The sequence below is a fragment of the Camelus bactrianus genome, chromosome 10, assembly GCF_048773025.1.
Source record: "Camelus bactrianus isolate YW-2024 breed Bactrian camel chromosome 10, ASM4877302v1, whole genome shotgun sequence".
NCBI classification, from domain to species: domain Eukaryota; kingdom Metazoa; phylum Chordata; class Mammalia; order Artiodactyla; family Camelidae; genus Camelus; species Camelus bactrianus.
Genome location: NC_133548.1, coordinates 45,513,249 through 45,531,907, shown reverse-complemented (window position 1 = coordinate 45,531,907; position 18,659 = coordinate 45,513,249). Strand labels below are relative to the sequence as shown.

Genomic DNA, 18,659 nt, shown 5'->3' with positions numbered 1-18,659 from the left:
CACTGATCTCATGGCAAAAAAAAAAAGTATATAAAATGTGAACTTGAACTTCAGTTTGGGTAGCAATATCTCATATGTATCATGTTCACCAAGGCAGTAAGAAATACCATAGAACAATATACTACTATAACTAAAATTATAGGTATAAATTTGCATGCATTTTTAAAAGAAATTTATTTAAAGTATATTATTTATTTTGGCTTCTCCTTTTAATATGTCATTATACCAATTAAATGACTTAAGTAAACTTAATATCAAGTGTATTTTTTCTCATTTTTCTCCATAAATTACAGTATCTGTGGAATTTGATCAGAAAAAGAAGGTCCTGTTTTCTAGTCCAAAGGCTCAGATGCTCTATATTAGGACACAGCACTTATTTTCGTATTAGACACATATCAGATAAATAAGAAAAATTAAAATAAGAAGTATTACCAGTAGTCATATGAATGCTCAAGTCAATTTCTAAGGTCTGTGTCTGACAATGCATTTCACTCTAGGAAAGGCATGCAGCCCTGGCATCATGTTTCCTACCAATAGCACCAACTCCATATTCTCCACCTTCCTGCTGACAGGCATCCCTGGGCTAGAAGCTGTGCACGTCTGGATCTCCATACCTTTCTGTGCCATGTTCTTGATGACCGGGGTGGGCAATGTGACCATCATGACACTTATATGGAAGGAGCACGCCCTCCATGTGCCTATGTACCTCTTCCTGGCCATGCTAGCTGTCTCTGACCTGGGTTTGTCCCTCTTCACTTTCCCCACAATGCTGAGGATATTCTGGCTGGATGCTCGAGAGCTCACGTTCCCTGTTTGCTCCACCCAAATGTTTTTCATTCACACTTTCCAGATTTCTGAGTCTGCTATCATGCTGGCAATGGCCTTTGACCGCTATGTGGCCATTTCTCGTCCACTGAACTATTCCTCCATCCTCACCAACAGTGTAATTGCCAGGATTGGTTTGGCAATTTTTGTGCGAACCTTGACTGTGCAGGTGCCCCTCCCGATCCTCTTAAGGGGGTTGTGCTTCTGTCACTCCAACGTACTTTCACATTCCTACTGCCTGCATCCTGATATCTTAAAGCTCTCATGCTCCAGCACTAAGATCAATAGCACTGTTGGACTGTTTGTGGTACTGTCCACCATGGGACTTGATTTTCTTCTCATTCTCTTCTCATACGTTCTGATACTGAAAACTGTACTGAGCATCGCGTCCCACGGTGGCCGCCTCAAAGCTCTCAACACCTGTATTTCCCACCTCTCTGCTGTGATCCTCTTCTTCACACCCATGATAGGCCTCTCTATTCTGCACCGCTTTGGCCCAAAACTTCCTGCCCACGTCTACGTGACCATGGCCAACATGCATTTTCTCATTCCTCCTGTGATGAATCCCATTGTGTACGTGGTGAAAACCAAGCAGATACGAGATAAAATTCTGAAACTTGTCATCAAAAAAGGACCAGGAGAATCTCAAGTCACATTTATTACATGAATGAGCAGTATCCTAACAGAGAAAGACTGCCTCATGCAACAAAGAGCTTGCTGATATTCCAAATGCCTGCAAAGACTCTATTTGACCACTGATTCTTCTGAATTATATGGACTATTAGGTTGGATAACCTCAAAAACTATTTCTGCTCTATGATTTGAATGAAGATATACTGAACAATATTATCAGTAAAATAAACTTTGAAATAGGTAACTCTTCTCATTATTTCTTAGCCCAGTGGTTCATATATTTCAGTCAGAGAAGTTTGTAGTCTTAGAGTTCATTCTGGGCAAAGCAAAGTGCTCGTTGTTACCATCTATGTATGTATCACCCTTGACAGGGTGATAGCTATTTACTGAATCTACTTTATCCTTAACTTTTTGAAGAGCTGGAGATACACTGTGAATTAAACAAAGTTCTTGCTTTCACAGTGGTTTGTTTTCTTAATGTTGAAGTAGAAGATGACATGAAAGAAACAAACAATCATCTAACATTGCTGTTGAAAAGAACTATAAAACCATGAAATTTACAATGTCAACACTTTGATATATCAAAGTTTCTAGTACCAGATTCTAAAAACCACCATCATTTATAAAAAATGTATAATGTTTAAATTCAGTCTTTCAAGTATGCTCTCACTGACTTCACAGCATCTGGACTTTGGCCTTGAGATCTCTAGTCCCACTCCTTCAAAACCCTCACCTTCTATAAGTCTATGATAACCATTGTTATTTCATTGTCTTTGATATTTGCTATAGATCACACATACTCCAGAAAAAGGCCACCAATGTTTATTCTTTCTTGTGTTTTATATTTTTCAACTCTAAACATAACTTTGGAATCAATTTAAATATGTTTATATTTCCTACTCTTACACTCATGTGTTTGAATTCTAATTAAGACTAAAAAATGTTAATATTTATATTGTAGTAAGTATAAATGAATTATCTTTAATTTTTCCTTCAGTGCCTAAATACATATTTTTTAAACCCTTGACGACATTTTACATAATCTACAGTAGCAATTTCAAACGTTCACAACTCTTCACTAGGACGTACGTAAATGAATCTATTATCTAGCTGTGCCCTCAAATTCTTCCTTCCCATATCAAAGACGTATTGTTAAACTCCTTTATTCAAAGAAGATCAAACTTTCTCTACTTTTGAATTCATTTATTTCAATATTATCAGAGGTGTTCATGTTTGCCTGCCTCCCCATACTTTTTTCTCTTTTGTTTATATATTATTACATAATAGTTCAAGCATACAAAAGATGTATAAAACGATACAACAACCTGCATATATTTTTCTACTTGGTTCCATTGAACATTTTGCCACCAACTGAGTCCAAATTTCTTAAGTAAAACAAGTTACAATGAAGGAAAAGATTTCTTGCTAAATCAGAGACCTCAAAGTCAAGTCACAAAAGTAATCACACAATTTAATCTTCTTGTTTGTTCTTCCCTTCCTTGTTTTATTATATTTAATGCATATGTGTCTGTGTGTATATAACAAGTATATGCATAAGCATATATAATACGAATACAAATGCTATATGACATTATTTTAAACACTTTCCCAAAAAGTCACCACCAAGTATTTTTGTCACAAATATGTTTTTGAGTTTCACCTGTATTGTCACATGCAACATGAAAAATTCATTTTCATTGTTGTAAACATTCCTCCGTTGTTCAGAATACAAGAAGGAGTTCTGGAGATCCAGTTCCTCCAGCTAATCCTGCCTCTTTCTCTACCCTGCACATCACCATTCGTAGGATAGAAGAGGTCCCTAGAACTCTACATATTCATCCCATCTGCTTAACATCCTGTGACTCAGCCCTGATCTCTGGGTGAGATCTTCCGGAGTAATTTCATTATACCTGCTCTTCCTGTATATATGACTCTCATCTCATCCATTGGCTTTAATTCTCATATGGCTGCATAAAATTCCTTTTGACTTATATTCTGCTGTTTCAACCAAATTTTTATCCTGCCTCTAAAATTTCCTCCAGCAGTAGGCTTAATCTTGGCCCATGAAATGTCTCCACATCAGAATGAATGTGTTACCTACATGGCAAAAGGAACTTTGCAGATGTGATTAAGTTAAGGATCTTGAGATGAGATTACCCTGAATTTACTAAGTGGGCTTGAGATAATCATAGGATTCTTATAAGAGGGAGGCAGGATGTCTGAGAGAGAGAAGACACTACATTGATGGTTCTGAAGGTTGAGGAAAGAGGCCATGAGTCAAGGAAGGCAAACACTCCTGAGAATCTGAAAAAGACAACAGTTTCTTCTCCATAGTCTCCAGAAAGAGCTTGTCCTACAGGTACCTTGATTTTAGCCCAGTAAGGTTCATTGTGGATATTTAATCTCCAGAACTGCAAGATAACAATACTGTGTTGTTTCTAGACACTGAGTTTGTGGCCATTTGTATCAGCAGCAACAGGAAATTAATACATTTTTCTTACCAAGAGTGAATTTACTCCACTTCTTTAACTAGAAAAAAATTATCTCCAGTGACCCCTTTTTCACTAGCTCCTTCACAACAGTTTAAAAACTTATCTAGGACTTTTCATCAGATAAAGTTGTATTAATCATATGGCCATTTCTAAGCACTTAATCTACTTTTTCCCTTTGGCCCACAATTAATCTACATAAAAACATTTGCGTAAATTGTTCTACTCTTTTTCTTGTCAAATCATTTTAAAATATCTTATGGTGGAATATAAAACACATACAGAGAACTTCATGTGATAAACGTGCAATCTGACAAAATGTGATAAATGTGCATTTTTGTAAAATGATAATCCATGTAAATATCACCTTAGTAAGGAAATAATAAATTGTCAACATCCAAATTTCCTCTGCAGCTTTCCTGAATATAACCTCACCACTGTCACTATATTAAATCAGTATATTGACTTTTATAGTGTTCATTTCATTTTTTATTGTGACTATTTAAGTGTACCTCCTTAAAGAATATAGTTTACTTGTAATTAAACTGAAGTAAAAATTGTTTTCTCTTCCACTCCACATACAATCATATTTTGTGTCTACTACTCCATTGAAATTGCTTGGGCAAAGGTCACCAGTGAACTCTAAATGACCAAAATCAAATACCCTATTTGGAATCCTGCCTCTTCATCACTGGACCTCTGGTTGATATTTCACGCTAATAGCTATTTACTTGTTATTAAATATCTGTGCTTTGTTGGCTTCTCCAGTATCTCTGCATTCTGGTTCTTCTCTGATCTCTCTGGATAATTCTACTTACTGCATTTTCTGCCAGCCCCCTGAATACAAATGTTTCCCTCCTCAATCCCAAACTCACCCTCTCCCCTGGATTCTAGGCAGGTTACTGCCTCACTCCTGGATAACTCCCTGTGTGTGCTACACAGAAATCTTAAACTCAAAAGCCCCAAATACAACTTCCTGTCTCCTGCTCCGTCCTCAGTGCTACTTCCTCATGCTCCCACTTTTGAGTTCTGCATTGGTGTGAATGGCATGTCCATTCACTTCTTCACTCCAGCCATAAGTATGAATTATCTCCTAGGTGGTCCTCTCCCTCCCTCACTCATAATTTCCAATCACTTACTAATATTGTAGATTTTCTTTCTTAGTATTTTGCCATCAGTGCTCACTTTTACATTCCACTGTTCCTGCCTCAATTTAGACCTGAATAATTAAGCAGATTATTGAACCGTTCTGCTGGTTGGCTTCTCTGCCTTCATTCTCAACCAACTCCAAGAAGAACTGTAAATAGCTTTCAAATCTAAACATGATTATGGAGCACACTTGTTTAAGCTTTTTCATTGTTCCTCTTCACTTACAGATTAGTCTGTGCACACAACTACGTCTGTTATTCTTTGATAATTTTCTAACTTGTCATGTTCATCTCTGACTATATATTCTATGCTCTGAAATGAATAACTTTCCCATTTAACCATCTGATTATCTCTAGCAAGCTCTTACAATTGCTACTGCAATACTCTTTTCTTTAAATATTCTTCTTATTTTTTAAGGGCCCATAAAGTGCCACTTAGTTTTGAATTGATAATTGCAGTCCTAGTTTGTCACCTAAGATTAGAATGATTTTTATGTCATATTGGAAGCTAGTCATGTTTCACACATGCTGAATGAAAACATTTCTAACACATGATCAGTATGGTCATGGCAAACTCCTGAAAATGCACAGAAGATCCGCATAAGAAAAAAGTTAATGCAACTGATCTGTTTTACTCAGCTCTTGCTTTTCTCTGTAGCCATATCAATGGCTGGTCCTTGACCAGATTCTGAGAACTAATCTTCTGCAATCTTCATATAGTCAGTGAGTAACAACAGCATTATTTATGCCCAAAACATTAGGTCAGGATGAACCAAGTTAGTAGCATGCATAGGATATCATAGAACTTATTACAAATATCACATGTGTTGCCTGGTTTGGGGTCTGCATATTCTGGTCATGTGACGGTTGACATAACCAGCTTCCTTTAAGAACTCTGGAATCAGAGACCCAAGCAGACTTCCCTGGATAGAAACATCTCTCATGCGTCTCTGAAGTTTGTAGCTAGAGTGACCCTAGAAGAAAGAGAGGAGATACTTGGAAGGCTGTGTGTGACTTCTCCAGCCTTCCTCTATACTTACCTTTTTTCTGCTGTTCCTACATGGTGTCCTTTGCTGTATGAAATCTTAGCCATGAGTATAACTTTATTTTGAGCTGCACGAGTGTTTCTAGTGAATCACTGAACCAGCTCATGGTTGTGGGACCTCTGAGATGGTTCTTCTACTTCATGCCCAGTGTGGTCCCTACCTCACTTTTCTGGAACATTCCTGTCTATCTCCACACAAGATTTGTGTCTTACAGCACTCTTCCCTCTTCTTCTAAACAAAATCCAGCCTCATTTCATATGCTGTTAATAAAACATTTTATCTTCTCACCCCAAACCATTCCTCAGTAAATATAAAGAACTCACTTTGAGGAGGGATGGAGGGCAGATGGGACAACACAAGGGGAAAGTAAGCTCTATGTTATTGTAACAAAGACCAGTTCAGTGTAAATGAATTTATTTTGGAGGAGCTGTATTAATAGTATCTAATATTATGATTAGTGCTGGAGATACTCCACTCTCACTCAGAAAAGATGTTTATAATTCAAGGAAAAACACTGCTTGATTTGGAGGAGGAGGGTTGGAGGATATAAAGGACTGTATGTCCCAAAGATCTAAATGTCATGCCAGATGCTTCTAGGTCTAGAATATCTATGACCTATGTGATACATTCTATCTCTAAGAGTTAAAAAGGTCTTTGTCTGGAAACAGAAGAAAGCAAGCCTGAAGCAGAACTGGGTGTGTGTTCTAAGCTTATGTCATCTGGAGAGCAGGCAGAGACCCACCAAAATGAACTATGGACCACTCTATCTGGCACATGCACGTTTGATGCTTCTCTCAGACCCTATAGTACAGGGATTGGGTGTAAGTCTTCAGGGAGAGCCAGAACAGTGCTTTATAAACCTGCTCACTTGCCACTGAGCTCAGGCCAGGGAGCCTCATGGATCCCCAGCTGCACCACCATCCACAGAGGTTGTGTCCCTGACCTGGGTCTGGTGAGTGACAGAAATATCTTAAGTAAGTTTAGCTCATATCATGTTGTAAGTATACTCGGGATGGGAGTCAAGAGAAGTCACACGCTAGTCTAGATATGGTTGGAAAAGAATGAAGGCAGGAAGGCAGAAAGGGAGGGAGGAGGAAGGAAGCAACGAACAAGCGAACAAACAAAGGAGAAGATAGAAAACTGGAAATACGATTTTTAAATTTCTCACTACATTGTGAAAGAGGCAACACCAAATATTTACCAATGAACCCATCAGAATGAAGTTATGGAGTGTTCTTCTCTTTAATAATCAAAAGGACTGACAGTACTGAATCTAGGCTATAAGATTTTTTAAAAGCATAACAGCTCTGTACTTATGCTTTGAAGAACTGTTAGACTTAGTTTAATGCAGTGTTTCTTAGGGCCATGTGAGAAACTCCAGGACTCCTTTTGGGTGGTGCTAGTGCTGTGGAGCAGCATTGGAACCTTTAAAGATTTGTAGAGCTCGAGAGCCTCCTAGCATATGGGCAATGCAGCAAAGTTTCTCAGAAAGTTGTACTTTTTTGGAAGAAAAAGACTTTTGGAAGTCAAACTTACACTATCTTCTACACATATTAGACACTGTCCAACAAAATGTCATAACTGTTTGGTTTCTAATGATGAGACACTTAGAGGGAACATTATCCAAAGAGAGATGTGCAATTGGCCTGCACCGCAAGCTCTGGCCTTTGTCCCGAGGTGTCATCTCTTCCGTTCCTCAGTAACTCCTGCCATTTTGGAATTTCTTTGTGAGCAAATCCAGACATTTTGTAGTGTGTGTTTCTTCTCCTCATGCAGATGAATTCTTAAAAGTGTATAGCTGCTGTTTATTGAATATTAGAGCTACAAGAATCTTGCAGTCTTTGGGAATAGAGAAAATATCCAAGTGGCTGATTTTTTCAGACAAGAATGCAGACTGGAATCCTTCAGCACAGGTAAAATCTAAACAATCAGTTATCAAGTGAGGGCTTAGAATATTCACAAATTCCATGCAGGAAGGTAGATTTCCTTAATTACTTATCACAGTAGAATGAATGGCTTTCTACGACAGAGTTGCACATTCTCCTTAGGGATGTTGCAGAGTCAGTTTAGCAGAAGTTGGACAAGATGACCTTGAAAAATATTAAAATTTTGTTTTTATGATTTTGGGGGAGCAAAGCTGAAACAAAGAAGTTGGCATTTTTGTTGCTCCCTTTGTGACTGAAAACATCTTGTCCAATATTCATATGGGAGAGATAATACTCCCATCCGTTCACACTCAGCAGTGGACAGCAGAGAAAAATAGGCAGGGAAATGCTGTTGACCTGTGTTTGATTGTATCTACTGAGTCCTTAAACACTTCCCACGTGACTGAGCCTCCTACGCATACTTCTCTCTTCTCATCACTAATGTTCACACCTAACTCCGGTGACGTGCTGTTCTTTGGATAACTATGCTTGATCAGAATTTGGCTTCACATATCCCATTACCTCTCTGCAAGTCCTGCAGTGTGGTCAACCCACAATAATCATTGGATTTGCTGAAAGAAATAGTTCTTACCATTCACAAGTGCCCACTACTGTTTTTATTCCCTTGCTTTCCTGATGCAAGTTAACTGCCTGCATTCCAAGCGTGCCTGATTCTTCTCACCCAGTTTCATGTTTTGTGGATCCATTCTTCTTGGTACGGTAGAAATTGCATTTCTGATGTGACTGGTTCCTTATACGTTCAGTACCTCTCCCTGAACAGAATGAGACACATGGATTGAAACTACACCCTGAGTCTATGCTTAAGAGCCTGAGAGTAGCAGCTTCTCCTTTCTGATACGTGTGGACAGTGGAGCCAAATCAAAGCCTTCCAAGTAGCCCCGAAGACTTTTCCCGTTTGTGAATTGATCACCAGCTTGTCACATACCATCTTACGTCCTCTGAATATAAAGTATCTTCTTTCCTACTCTTGTGATGTTTCAGGAATTGATTTGCTATTTTATTTATACCAGTGTGTTAAATATTCTCCTAGGAATATTCGTGCTGAATCTTAGATATTTTACTTTTCTTAATAACAATACATTTTGTACATTTATGATAATTTCAGTCTATACATTTTGTGGGGTTGCCTATCCTATTTGTTCAAAAAACATTGTGATTAAAAGCCTATAATAAAACTTTTCAGAAGCACGTTCATGGATACAAAGTCTGCTCATCACCCACCTCTCCCTCTGTAACCACAATTCATAGTTTTTATCAGGACAATATAGATGATTCATTAGGACTCACCCACCCTCACATCCAGATAAGTGTACCCACACAAAAACCCAATTTTCTTCTTTCTATAATAAATCTTTTCTCAAATATGATAAGCCTGCCTCTGCTTTTTGCTTTTTTTTTTTTTTTCATAAATGGTTCTTCTTTCACCATAACTTGCCTTATAGTTTCTGCTCATCCAGCAGAGTGTTGTCCATTGCCTCCAAGGCTGAGAGCTAGAAAGCCCGCAACACCTGTGTCTCCCAGGTCTGTGCTGTGCTGCTCTTCTGTATGCCCTGCACTGGCCCATGATCCACAGATTTGGGAGGGGGACTTGCCCTTCCAGCCGCGTGCTGCTCTCCTATCTGCACTATCTCACACCTTCATGGCTCAACCCCAGTGTGATCAGGCTTCTCACTGGTGCTCTCCTTCCTCTCCCACTCCATCTTCTCTTTCTTCTTCTAATCTGTCCATAGAAATCAGAAAAGGAAAAAAAAAAAAATGGAACAGCACTTTAGACAGAGGAACACCAAAGTTCTTGAGCTCCACTTTTCTCTCCTCCCCACTTTCTCTCTCGTCTTTACTGTCCATTCACTTTAGACTATCAGGGCTGGGCATTTGTACAGAACATACGAAGACTTCTGGGATAAAATATCAGTTGAAGTTCCCTTTCTAGGGTTGTGACTTCACTAATTAAAGGACCTCTCTTTACTTTGAACTTTTCTTCTCTCAGAAGAATTTTCAAATATGACGTTGCTTTGGGACTCCGACATCCACATAGACAATGGCAGCTACATAATTTTGTTTCTTCCCATGGAAATTCTGATTCAGGAAACAAGACTTAAATGCAAATTCCTCAATTAGGTAAATGCCTACAGGTCCTCACACAGACTGTTTCCTACACATTAGGGAGTAAGGACAGGTTGAAAATATTAGTTAAAAAAAGTAAGAAGTTTAAAGTGTACATGATGGAGGAGACGAGAGAGCTCGGATGTTTCACTGGGAGAGTGATGAGAAGGATGTTGCAATAGTTACAGGTAAAGTTAAGGGAATGAAGTTGGAAGGCTATATCTCCATCTGGAGGCAGTGCTGAAAGATGTAATCCTTGTATAGAAATCAAGACTACTTACTACTGAAGGGAAGTAGAAGGTTCTATTTTTTTTCTATCTTCTTTGAAAGCTGAAACAAGAAAAATATGAGGGAGTGGGCCTCTGTGAGAATCGTAAGATATTCCATGAAGAATAACTGACAAACACATAGGTACACTGAAGTGCCTTGGGAGGCAGCAGAGACAGGAAGAGAAGGCCCGAAACAAAATTCTCGTTGCCATACAAAGGTTGTTGCTGGGAACACCTGACACTTTTCAGTACCTGAACACCAGTAATGAACTACATAGTTCAGCTGTAGGGATGACAGGAGTATACATCAATGAAAAAAAATATATGTATACGTATGTGTGTATATATATGGAGAGAGAAAGAGAGAGAGCACAGAGGAGTTGCATAAGTAATTAGCTAAAACTAAATCAAGGTGATCTATATATTTTTAAGTGCTGTTGTTCTAAGCATTCTGAAACATCTCTCCATTAATCAAGTCATCACTTCCAAATATTATTCTGAGTAAGAATTCAGTGAAGTGTAGAACTAGCCCCAAACAACCCTAATTTCTTAAATTGTAAATTGTAAATGTTTAGGAGAGTATTTTACCAAATTGCCCTCTTCAAACAGAATTCTTTAGTGTAGCTTCTTGACAGCTGGCTACGTGTATGTCAATCCCTTTCCATGACAGTCTTAATTACTGAATAACTTCCACAAAAAGACTTCCTTACATTGAGCTAACACGTTCTCTGTAACTGCTGTCCTCCTTTTTGAAATATATATCTTTAGAAATAATAGCACAAAGATTCAAGTTACTTATGATGCTCTCTCTTTCAAGCAAAACATCTGCAAGTCTACCCAGCTTCTCCAATACCATGCTGGTACCTGCCCTTAACCTCTCAATGTTCCAAATCAGATTCTCCAATTTATTATGACTATTCTTCAGTTGTAGTTCCTAGAACTTCGAAGTCAGACTCTATCAAAAATGTATTTATATACTTTACTTTCATAACTTGGATTTTTGTATGCAGTCCATATGAATTAACTATACTTGTGTTTGTACTTCAAGATATATAATTTCAACTCCACTTAATCTGGTACACATTTTTAGTGATCCACTTTCTCAGTATCCAGAAGCAGCAGTGGGGAAGGGACTAGCGCAGAAGAAGGTTGTTCTTTGCTGGTCCCAGTTGTGGAAGATTTATGTTTCCTAATATAATTTTCCCTGCTGACCAAAGTTCATTAGCCTTTTGCAAATCCTAAGAGTTATTGTTTACTCTCCAGGGCAAAGAAGAAGGTTTAGGGCCAGAGGGGCAGGCAGCATTTCTTAGGACTCTCTTCTTACTCAACTCCCAGGGGACCTGATCTCTCTAGTCCAGCCAGGAGACAGCAGTGTTCTCTTTGTCAAACAGTGCAACTGGGTTTCTCACAGCACCAGAAATTGAGATTCATCTTGTTCTTCCATACGTAACAGAGAAAAGGAACACCAAAGTGGAGGGGTATATATAATAGGACTCCATTCCTTGACTGAGCAAATTGGCCTGCTTTAGCTCATGCTTTCTAAGGAAAGGAAATTGGAAACCAAACAAGTAGTTGCCTACTCTTATTTGCTCTACTCATTTACTCTTGGCCATATATGGGTATTCAAAGGCTATCTAGATACACTTTAGTGATCCCAGGGAGGAATGTGCTTGGAAATAGTAGGGGGGACGGGGTTTATTGTGTAGGAAGCTCTGTAAGAAGTAAGACTTGATAAAACTAAGGGAAAAAAATCAGCAATGCACAGATGGCACATTTCCTATCTACATGACGGGGTAAAGGAAGATAATTCTTCTTAAAGAAGGAAATGATAGGCTTTTTCAACAATCTCTTGATCAAAGGAACTTCCATACTCTTAAATAGCTTTAATATATAGTTTAATTTAAGGGGTGTGTGTGTGTGTGTGTGTGTGTGTGTATATATGTTATGTTTTGGCTTTTACTTTCTCATTGTATAAAATTAATGATATAACACTGTTCATTATTAACTTAAGACAGTCTCTTTAAACTCTCATTTTAAGCTTCTAGAAGTAAGTCCCTCATTTAATATGTTCATTGCATTGTTTTATAATAAACCACAATGGAAAAGAATATGAAAAAGAAATATATAACTGAACTACTTTGCAGTACACCAGAAACTAACACAATGTTGCAAATCAACTATACTTTAATAAAAAAAAATTGTTCATTGCATTATATGCCAATCTGAGACACATTCAACTCTTTAGCTGCTGCAAGTAGTGTGCCTGTTGCCCTGGGCTCTATGTCTAATTAGCTTAAGCCCTCAGTTGAAGGGCACATCAAACCTGGGTGTGAGGCAGACCCTCAGGGCCTGTGTATGCAACATCACTTTGGGGCCAGGTCTTCTTTATACCTGAAAAAGTGTATATGTTCCTGGATCTACAGCACGGAACAAATCTGACCTGGAAAGGAGACCAAAGACGACCAGAATGCCAACTAGATCCATGTGGCAACAGTTAGCCTACCTGAAACCAGCTGTCACGTGATTTGAGAAACAGGTTATATTATCTAATGATTTTGGAAGATGTTAGTACCAAATGAATTAGCAATTTCACTTTTAGATGCAGAAATCAGCATTCTAAGTGCACCAAAATACATATACACAAATGTTTATAAATATATTCTTCTTAATTGACCCTTATCAACTCCCATAAACAGAGGATAGGTAAAGAAATTGTAGTATATTTATACTATGGTACATTATGTAGGGAAAGAATGAGCGTTATAGATATTACAAACAGTATCCTGGATAAAAATTCTTAAGAAGAAAAACAGAAAGAATATATACTATGTGCTTCCATTTATAGAAAACTGATAAACAAGCAAAATTTAACTATAAGGTTTAAGAATGCATGCTTAGGTTGTAAAAGTATACAGAAAAAACAAAGAAATAATTATGTTAGTTATTAGTACAGAAATTACCTTTGGGGAGAGTGAGAGATTGTAATGACAAAGGGACACTTACAAGGCTTGTAGGGAATGAGAGATGGTTTATTTCTTCAACTAGATGGTGTTTTCATGATTGTTTCCTTTACAGTAACTTGTTATTTTCACTGTTCTGTATGAGAATTATATTCCAAAAGACAAAGAAAATATGCCTGCACTAGTGGCTATATTACTTACTGGCTTCTAATCACCTAAATCACAGATTGAATTCTAACTACTCATCCTTATGTAAGCTAAGCTAATTACCTTGTTTGTATTTTCTACTCAACTGTCAACTCGTATGAATCAACTTCAGTCTTCTATTTTAGAGATAAAAATGTTTGCTCAATTATTACACGTTACTCTTCTGTTTAATTAATTACAGGCTTAAATAGCTTGACTGCCCACTCACAGTCATATTATTCTCTACAGTCTCCATTTGAAAGTTATTTTTCTGCCTCAAAATGAGTATTTTTATGGTTTATGTTGTTTGTCTTTTCTCAACTCCAAAGGATAAATGAAACCAGGTATTCTGAAGTATAAAGAATCTGTTTTGTTTTGTTTTTTCTTGATACAGCTAGATCGATTTTTTTCTTATTGACTTATGCTTTTCAAATACAGATGTATTCCTAACAGCATGTGTGTATTATGGTGCATTTGTACACTTTATATTTTGGGATATTGCTCTTCCATTCACACATGATTAATCTGTTATTGTCCTCGTATTCTATTTGCCTTGGTCTCTTATTCAGGAATATCACATACTTACTATCTCCATTCTGTATCCTTTATGTATGATGATCTCTTGGAAAGAACTCATATATTTCCCATTTTACTTTCTTTTCAGTTGTCCTTATCAGTTATTCATTATTCAGTATGGTTGCTGCAACATTTTGGAACATTTGATATTCTAACATTGAATTAAAATGAATTAAGTTTTCATAATTTCATCAAGCAATTTTATGTCTCATATCTACTAATATACTCTTTTATTTCTTCCTCACTGTATTTTTCCTTTGTTCATGTACTTCTTGTTTCCACAAAGTTTGTTTAAAACTAAGTATCGTATGATTCAACTTTATTTTTGCCTTATTCAACAAGATTATTTTTTCCAAAAATATCCTCTACCTCTCCTTCTTGAATGACATGGTTTCTTATTTTTCTTTTTCTTTCTTTTTGGTTGAAATGTTTGCTTGGCTTATTTCTTTCTTTGACTATGCATTATTTTAAAACTTAGAAAAACAGTAATTCCTCTATGTCTACATGGTTCTTTTTAAGAATCATCTTATTTGTTCTGAATCTTAAGATTGATTGAAGAAGATCTAAGCCTGATCTCTACTGACTCAGCATCTTGAAAAGAGGCTGAAGGTGTGTGTGCAGCGAAACAGCAAAGAGTGAAGAAAGATCTGTAGTCCCTGTTTTAGAAGACAGTTTCTCACATGTCAGTTTGTGTTTGGCTCATACTTTGTTTCAAGATGATGTAATGATTCATTCCATTGCTCTTCTTTGTTTAGCTTACTAATACTGGAATGAACTCTCTAGCATTCAGATTTTCTGTAAGATGATGCTTCATATTACCTGAAAGCCTGTTGTTTTGTTGCTTTTGAATACATTTGATCAACAGCAGGAACATGTTTAAATTGTTCACTATTCAGTGTCATTTTAACTGAGATTCAAAGTAGTCTCAGGCATTGACTTACTGTTGATTCAAGCGTAAATCAGACACAGTTCCTGTATTCAAGACACTTGCAGTATGAAATTTCTAAATGCAGGGGAATGCGTTTGTTTATGTATTCAATTCTTGAACTTAAACCTCTAGTTTTGGGTAAAACTCAAATTGGGTAATTTGTCAAAAGATAGATTCACAAAGATACTAGAAAATGAGACAACCAGAATTATAGCTATGGATTAGTTTAGCAGTTAGAAAATATTGATGTATTACATGTTTCTTGGGAGTTACCTGGAATGAAGTGTTGTTTTCTGCAGTTTTGCTTTCTGTATGGGCTTGTATGTTGCCAGAGAGGAAATTCCAGGTTTAAAGGAACAGAACAAAAACAGACGAATAACAGAAACCATCTGAAATCTCAGCATAATAGAGTTTGCTCTTTATATGGAGAGGAAGTCAGAGTTCTTAAATGTTTGATGATTTATTAAATACCTCCTTACATTATCAGCATCTGAGATGTAAAGCTTTTCTCAGATGTAGATACTTGTTCAAGTTATAGCTTTTCATCATATCCAGGTTGTAACTTTGAACCAACCTAAAATTTCTATAGAAGGAGTCACTAATGATCAAGATGTCTTTTGGAGAAGAACATTTTCAGGACATGATCGCGAATTTGTTTAGTCTTCACTCCATAAACAATAGGATTGAGAAAAGGTGGGACTAGCAGGTAAAGGTTAGATAAAAGGATATGAACATAGGGTGGTATGTGAGAACCAAACCTATGTGTGAAGAAAGAGAAGAAGGCAAGGAGATAGAACTGTAGGAAGACACAGATGTGGGCTATGCATGTATTAAAGGCTTTGATTCGTGCCTCCTTCTGGGGCAGTTGAAAGACAGTGATAAAGATTTGAACATAAGACAAAGTGATAAAAATTATGTCAAACCCTAAGATAGTGAAGGCAACAAAAAGACCATATATCTTGTTGATCCGGACATCTTCAGTAGCCAGCTTCACAAGGGCCATGTGCTCACAATAGGAGTGGGAGATGATGGTAGTTCGGTAGTGTTTAAGATGACATTTGATAAGCGCTATGGATGGTGCTGTAAGAATGGCAGCCCTGAGTATCACCCCAACTCCAATGTGAGTCAAGAGTTGTCGAGAGAAGACAGTAGCATGTCTCAAGGGGTTACAGATGGCCACATAGCGATCTAGGGCCATCGCCAGCAGGACACCTGATTCAATTGCCTGGAATGAGTGAATAAGCCACATTTGGAGAAGACAGGCTTCAAAAGAAATCTCTGGCACATGAAACCAGAAGATGCCTAACATTTTGGGGAGAATACAGGTACTAAGTGCAATGTCTGTGGCCCCCAACATGGCCAAAAAAATGTACATAGGACTATGGAGGCTGTTTTCATATTTGATTATAACTAAAATTAGGGAATTCCCAATTACAGCAATAAGGTACATGGCGCAGAATGGAATCCCGATCCAACACTGCACTGACTCCAGTCCAGGAATCCCGACGAGCGTTAGTACAGAAGGCATGAAGACAGAGACATTGAATATGAGCATGGTGACTTGGTCAGTAGAATCACGCAGAGGTACTGCTGTATCATCTTCTAGTCCCTGTTAGGACTTCATAAATTAAAAATAAGAAGAAATTAATTTATTTTAGCAAAGTATACTGTAGTTAGATTAGGAGCATACCATTTTATCTTTTCTATACCAACTATTCCTCTCTAATTTTCTATCTCTTTTGCCAATGCCATTAAATGACCAATCCTCAGGTTCCATGTCTGCATACCCTAATCATTTTCAATGAGAAAAATTAAGTAGACGGGATGACTTCTTTCTGGTCCATGACTATTGGAACAAATTCTGTTCGCTAATCACCATCTGTGCTTTTTTGTGCCCTGCCTGTTGGAATTAAAAGAAAAAAATGTACTCCAGAATAACGATATTTCAAGAACTAGGCTCTACCTAGGCTAGACATGAAGGATCTACAGTGATGACAAACCATTCTGCTTGATCATAATCAGAAAACTAATTTTACTAGAATATTTTTCAGTTTTGAAGTTCACTAACTATTTTTTCCAGGTTAGTCTCTTCATGGTCTGATCCCCTGCAATCAACTCTCTCAGAATGCTTTCAACCTAATTTTTCAGACTTCCTGCGTTTTCCCAAAAAACAACCATACATCTTGCACCTTCTCCCACTTAAACTCCAAGAAAATAAATGTGTTACTTTTAAATTCATGGGTGTTTTCCTCAGCAGTTCCTTTTAGATATATCCTCGCTGTGCTTTGCTACGTGCACATCACTTCTATTCAATTTCAAGTGTCAATGTCTTCTGTTCTTCTCCCTCATTATCAGTAACTATTAAGCCTGAATAGTTACTTTTCTTAACTATTTGCAGTAACACAGGACTCTCTATTAAATACAATATTTTCTTTACTTATAGACATATCCATCTTACAGCTACTCAAAATACAATTTCTGTACAGTTGAAATATTTCTTTGACACATTATTTGGCATAGGACTAGATCCATCCCCTTCTTTCTTCTGCCCTTCACTGGTTACTTCACACATAACACTACATGCTTCCTGGGCCTTCTATGGATAGCTTTGGCTTACTGTTTTCCAAATCCCTTGGGATTTTTCCTGCCTCGCAGTTCCCTACATTTATCTCTTCCAAAAAGAAAATTATATGTATATCTGTATACATACACAAATATAGATATATTTGACCCCCATATATGCAAAATACTAACTTACAAATTTTACTATTTTTTTAACTAACCATACAGGTCATTTTGAAACCATTAAAATAAAGTATAAATAGATAAAAGACAATGAGGAAGGCCTAAAACAACAGATCTGGGACAAGAAAAATCTCACAGTCACATTCTCTCCATCATTCTTCAAGTTGTTGCCACTGATAAACTTGGATTGTCCCTTGGATATAAAAGGGTATCTATACCCCACCTTAGGTCAGTTGCAAGAGCATTTATTGCTTCTTATTCTTAAAACTTATTCATCTCTCAATATGGCTTTCCTTTCAAAGACCTCTGTTCAGGAATTCTCCTTTGGGCAAATTTATAATATAATAAACTAGAGCTCTTTCAAATCAGAAGGTAACACTATGACATACATTTTAGAAGTTTATTTTCTAATGGTTTTATTCAATACATATTATTTAAGCATTCACTGTGATCCAAGTCTTGTTTGAAGCAATTGGGGAGCAAAGATAAACTTATTTATCCTATAATTAGGAGGTATCTAAATTGTGCTGAGTGCTTGGAATTCAAAAAGTAGCATCAACCATTTATTAAATATGCACAATATTTTTTCACTTCTTAAGATTTTTAAACTTTTAAATTATGATATTGGCATCACTACCCTATTTTATTAATGGAAAGCTAAGACTTGTTATTGTTGTAGGTAGATCTACTTGGATCCAAATTTGATGGAATATTGACCTAGAGAGAACAAGAAAGTGTAATTTGTGTCCTCTGAGATTTTATAGTTATAATTCATAAACATTATGAGATGCACATCAGAATGTAA

General features: G+C 37.0%; 2 protein-coding genes across 2 annotated transcripts; one reads left to right on the top strand and one right to left on the bottom strand.

Moving 5' to 3' along the window:
- Nucleotides 1-518: 518 nt before the first annotated feature.
- Nucleotides 519-1,492, top strand: LOC141578972 (olfactory receptor 51G2-like). Its single transcript, XM_074373070.1, has one exon. The coding sequence runs from the start codon at nucleotides 521-523 to the stop codon at nucleotides 1,490-1,492; it is 972 nt and encodes a 323-aa protein (XP_074229171.1). The 5' UTR covers nucleotides 519-520.
- A 14,215-nt stretch (nucleotides 1,493-15,707) lies between these two features.
- Nucleotides 15,708-16,664, bottom strand: LOC105068548 (olfactory receptor 52A5). The gene has a single exon (XM_010954425.1). It carries the CDS (start codon nucleotides 16,662-16,664, stop codon nucleotides 15,708-15,710), a length of 957 nt encoding a protein of 318 aa, XP_010952727.1.
- Between the last annotated feature and the right edge of the window lie 1,995 nt (nucleotides 16,665-18,659).

Coding starts and splice junctions, on each gene's coding strand:
- LOC141578972 (XM_074373070.1), top strand. CDS start 521: ATGTTTCCTACCAATAGCACCAACTCCATATTCTCCACCTTCCTGCTG.
- LOC105068548 (XM_010954425.1), bottom strand. CDS start 16,664: ATGCTCATATTCAATGTCTCTGTCTTCATGCCTTCTGTACTAACGCTC.